The sequence below is a fragment of the Clupea harengus genome, unplaced genomic scaffold (assembly GCF_900700415.2).
Source record: "Clupea harengus unplaced genomic scaffold, Ch_v2.0.2, whole genome shotgun sequence".
Taxonomy (NCBI): domain Eukaryota; kingdom Metazoa; phylum Chordata; class Actinopteri; order Clupeiformes; family Clupeidae; genus Clupea; species Clupea harengus.
The window spans coordinates 39,635-44,304 of record NW_024879688.1 but is presented as its reverse complement, the minus strand read 5'-3'; the positions used below and the strand labels follow the sequence as shown (position 1 = coordinate 44,304).

The 4,670-nt window shown below is 39.4% G+C and overlaps 1 protein-coding gene across 1 annotated transcript; it reads left to right on the top strand.

Moving 5' to 3' along the window:
- The first annotated feature begins 857 nt into the window (after positions 1-857).
- Positions 858-3,813, top strand: LOC122129886. The gene is made up of 2 exons (XM_042704617.1): positions 858-899; positions 2,182-3,813. Exons 1-2 carry the CDS (start codon positions 858-860, stop codon positions 3,811-3,813), a joined length of 1,674 nt encoding a protein of 557 aa, XP_042560551.1.
- The last annotated feature ends 857 nt before the right edge of the window (positions 3,814-4,670 follow it).

Here is a 4,670-nt window from a genome sequence, read left to right as displayed (position 1 = left end):
AATCTCTACTATTGATAAAATTAACATAAATTAAGTCAAATTTAAAATGTAATGTTAAAGTGTGTGTGTGTGAGTCTGCGTGTGTGCTGTGCGTACATGTGTTTGTGTGTGGTTTAAGCTTTGAGCGTTGACTCAACTCAAGGTAGGGTGATGGAGACAGAACTACAGAACACACAGACAGCTTTACTTTCACTTCACATGTTCCCTGTAATCAAGCTGTACCATACCGATAAATTATATAGAGTGCCTCTTTAAAAACCTAATAAATGTTCTTAGAGGAGGCTGGTTATAAGGATTCATGCCTACTGAGAATAGTTCCATCAGGTCTGCCTCAGTAAGAACATAAGGAAAGGTAACAAGCGACCAATGCGGTGTCTACGTAAATGTTTATGTAGCCAAAGCAGTCGACGTTGTAGGCTAGAAGCTGTGCGTGTGTGTGAATACAAATTATTTCATATCAAAGAAGTGAGACATATAGACTAATGGAACAGAGAATATGTACATTTAATTTGACCTTCCTGTTCACCCTCCTCCTCCTCTCAGCGCTACTCCTCACCTCTCCTACATGAAGTACATTTTTTTAAATTGTAAATATAGGCCTACTTGAGTAAGAGTCACAGGTACTCTGAATTTTGAATGACAGTCAGCTGACCCTTTCTATTCAATGTTGGCAGACTTTTGCCAAAGAGAGAGACCGTGTTTCCCACAAAACATGCTGATAGTCAAACGTCTGGCTCACAAGACTACACCAAGATCAAGGCCTTATTCAAAACTGATCAAACAGTGTAATATTGGATTAATTAATTCTTGCTTTATCTGTTTTATCATCACAGTTGTTCGCCCCCCAGACAGACACAATGTCAGCCAGCAAGCAGACAGCGGAGCCTGCAGGCAACACGGTACAGTAGTGCTGACAAAACATTACACACATTGACACAATCAGACATTGAAGATTGAAGTCAATCAGACATTGAAGGGACTTGATTGCCCTTCAAAGTCCCTCACATCTGTACTAGTTCCAAAGGAGGATATTGGTAGTGATGTTAAAGACTTTCTGTGTCAAAACCCATATAGGGTCACGCAGTCTCTGTTTTATATATCATGTACAAAGGGTCCATTTGACCTCTTGCACACAACAAAATATTGTTCATTATGTGTTTCTGCACAGAACACTTTGAAATACTGTGTTGGTAAAAAAATACTTTTTGTTATTACAGTTTTTACAACTGCTTTCACAAGTTCTCTGAAACAAGGTCTCATTTTTCTCTAAACTCAATTCCAATAAAGGCACATAAGGCACAAACAAAATGCAGTAGATTGAAAGATAGATAGATTACTTTGTTGATCCCCAAGGGAAATTGCAGTGTTGCAGAAGCAATTCTCATGAATTATAAAACACACATTCACATAGCTTACACAAAAACACACAATGAGGTAATTACAAAAATACTGTATTTATATGTACAGTATATGTACAGATTAATACATCCTCTCCCATTCATAGTGCACTTTCATCTCATGACTTACAGTTTGCCCTTAATCTATCTGTGTATGTTAGCGGGTGTCTGCATTAGTTATGAGCAAGTATCATGTTGAGGGTGAATTTATCTTGTGTTGGTTTATATTGACTTTGAACATTTTACAAATGTGGTGATGTAGTTTATTGGTGTGTTTTTGTAGTTGTGAAAAGGAGAATGAGACATGAATGAGATATAATGTAGTTGGATATGGTTAACAATGACAACAATTAGCTGCACTGTGTCTGGAGGAGGGGCTTTAGAGGTGTCTGAAAGTAGGAGCTGGGATATTTATCTATCTGGTGTCTCCGGAATCGCCTACCCTGCAATTAAACAAGAAGTCTAAGAAAGATGAAAATGTGTATGTGTGTGCATACAATGAGTGCATCAGTGTAAAGAGAGAGAAAGACAGAGGGTGAGACAATGGGCGAGAGAAAGTGCCTTAGTGAAAGACAGTGTCCCACCAGCGAGAGAAAAGATCCCCCTATATACCCATACACAAGTGTGCAGCATGAACCAATCAACACTGTCCCTGCACTGACTGGGGGTTGGGGGGGTCGTAACAGTATGTGTGTGTGCCATATGTGTGTGTTGCAGAACATTATATCATCAGTGGGGATGCATTAAAATGCAACTTATTTTTCTTTTCTTTCTGAAAACTTAGAAAGTACAACTGAAAAAGGAGGAGTACACTGAAGTTCCAGGTGATGATCTGCTTCCACCAGTCCACCTGTTAAATCTGAAACCAGCACGAGATGGTCACCTCAACAAGAAGGTTTTTGGAAGCCCACCAACAAACAAACCATCAAACAAAACCATCATGGTTGTTGGTGCCACTGGATCTGGCAAGACCACCCTCATCAACGGCATGATCAACTACGTTCTTGGAGTTGAATGGAAGGACAACTGGAGATATAAACTGATAGATGAACAAACTAACACAACACAAGCCTGCAGTCAGACCTCGGAGGTGACAGCCTATGAGATTTACCACACAGATGGATTCCAAGTTCCATTCTCTCTCACAATCATTGACACTCCAGGGTTTGGGGACACCAGAGGAATCAAACAAGACAAAGAAATCACAGAAAAAATAAGACAGTTTTTCTCAGTCAAGGGTGGAATTGATGAAATTGATGCAGTGTGCTTTGTAGTGCAGTCTGCGTTAGCTCGTCTGACACCCACACAGACATACATCTTTAATGCCATCCTCTCCATTTTTGGGAAGGACATCGCAGACAACATCATTCTTCTTGTGACCTTTGCTGATGGCAAATCTCCCCCAGTACTGGAGGCAATCAAAGCTGACAACATCCCATGTGCATTGAATCCATCAAATGGCTCCCCTCTTCATTTTAAATTCAACAACTCTGTGCTTTTTGTCAAACATACAGCAAACGATGAAGAGAACATCTTTGATACCATGTTCTGGAATATGGGGAAAGCCAGCATGAATAAATTCTTCACTCATCTAAACACGATGAAACCCCAGAGTTTGACCCTGACAAAGGAAGTTCTCGAAGAGCGCAGACAGCTTGAGGCAACTGTTGAGGGGGTGCAGCCAATGATCCGGGTAGGTTTGTCTAAACTGGAGGAAATAAACACCACAAGAGGGATACTGCAAAACCACGAGACCCACATGAAGGCAAATGAGGACTTTAATTATGAAGTAGAGGTTGAAAAATCTGAGAAGATTGATATTAAATCAGGAACCTTTATCACCAACTGTCATGGGTGCAACTTCACCTGCCACTATCCTTGTAAGATACCAAAGGATGAAGACAAAAGTGGCTGTGCTGCAATGAAAGATGGAAACTGCACAGTGTGTCCCAACAAATGCATCTGGAGTGATCATTTTAACATGACTTACCAATGGGACACACAACGTGTAACAGAGAAGAGGACGTATCAGGATCTGAAGAGTAAATATGAGACAGCACTGAATAAGACGATGACTACAGAGAAAATCATTACACAACTGGAAATTGAATGTGTGCAGGTGCAGAAGAAAGTTGCAGTAATGATGGAGACTTCAGCTAAAAGCCTGCAACGTCTGAGAGAGATTGCCCTTCGTCCAGATCCTTTGTCTACTCCAGATTACATCGATGTCCTCATAGAGACAGAGAAACAGGTGGCCAAACCTGGATATCAGCAGCGTATGAAAGAGTTACATCAAATAAGAAAATCAGCAATTATTATGGATTCGGTGAAGAAGGGAATACCTCTATTTGGAGAAGACAAGTTAACATGGAAGAACATGAAGTCTACTGGCAAGGGCCTCTTCAACAATTGGTAATCATCTTAATAGTCAGTCTTAATAGTCAGTTGGTTTGCATCTTAATTGGCAGATCTGTCCATGCAAATTGTAATTACAAAAATAATTGTGTGTTTGTTAATTCATCATATAAAATGAAGGTTTTGAAATTGAACTACATATGTTTTTGCTATTCTGTCACTATATTGTCATTTAAATTCTCTGGTGGAAGAATATATATCCCCCTAAAGCCTTACCAGTGGGGATGCTGTCTGAATATATAGTCCCCTAAAGCCTTACCAGTGGGGATGATGTCTGTAAGATGAGAGGTGGCTCGGTGTAATTGGTGTGAAGGATAATCATAACATTATTCATGTATCCAAGCTCTTCATCAAATGAGAGTTCAGAGTTATTATTGTATGCTTGTAATTGTGTTGATGTTAAATCCTGTTTCAATCCTGTAATCAGTATTTAACAGCTTATGTTTTTTTTAATGGCTTATGGTTATTCTTACAGTTTTGCTATTATTTTATTTTCAGCTTTTTCTGTCTATGCAAATGTATCATTGTATCATACATCACTTTCATACTATAGTTGTCATGGTAGAATTGTTAGATATGTTTAGTGTTGGGTTGGGCTCTGTATCGTGACTGTCACTACTGGACTAAATGTCATCATATGATTTGTGCTCAATAAAAATGATTTACTATTTTACTCTACAGCTCTGGTCTGGTCTCTGGTCTTTTATGGGTTGATAATAACATACAGTTTGAATCACTCTTTGGGACGACTTGACAAAGATATGAACCATTGGCAGTGATGAAGCCAAATCTTTTGTGTAAATGTATCACCGGATACTGTGTGGACACATCACACAGCTAGTGACCATGTAGGATAGG

What these genes read in the sequence shown, in the direction of transcription:
- LOC122129886 (XM_042704617.1), top strand. Translation starts at nt 858, where the DNA reads ATGTCAGCCAGCAAGCAGACAGCGGAGCCTGCAGGCAACACG. An exon ending in CGGAGCCTGCAGGCAACACG is followed by an intron (nt 900 to 2,181) that starts GTACAGTAGTGC and finishes CTGAAAACTTAG; the next exon opens with AAAGTACAACTGAAAAAGGA.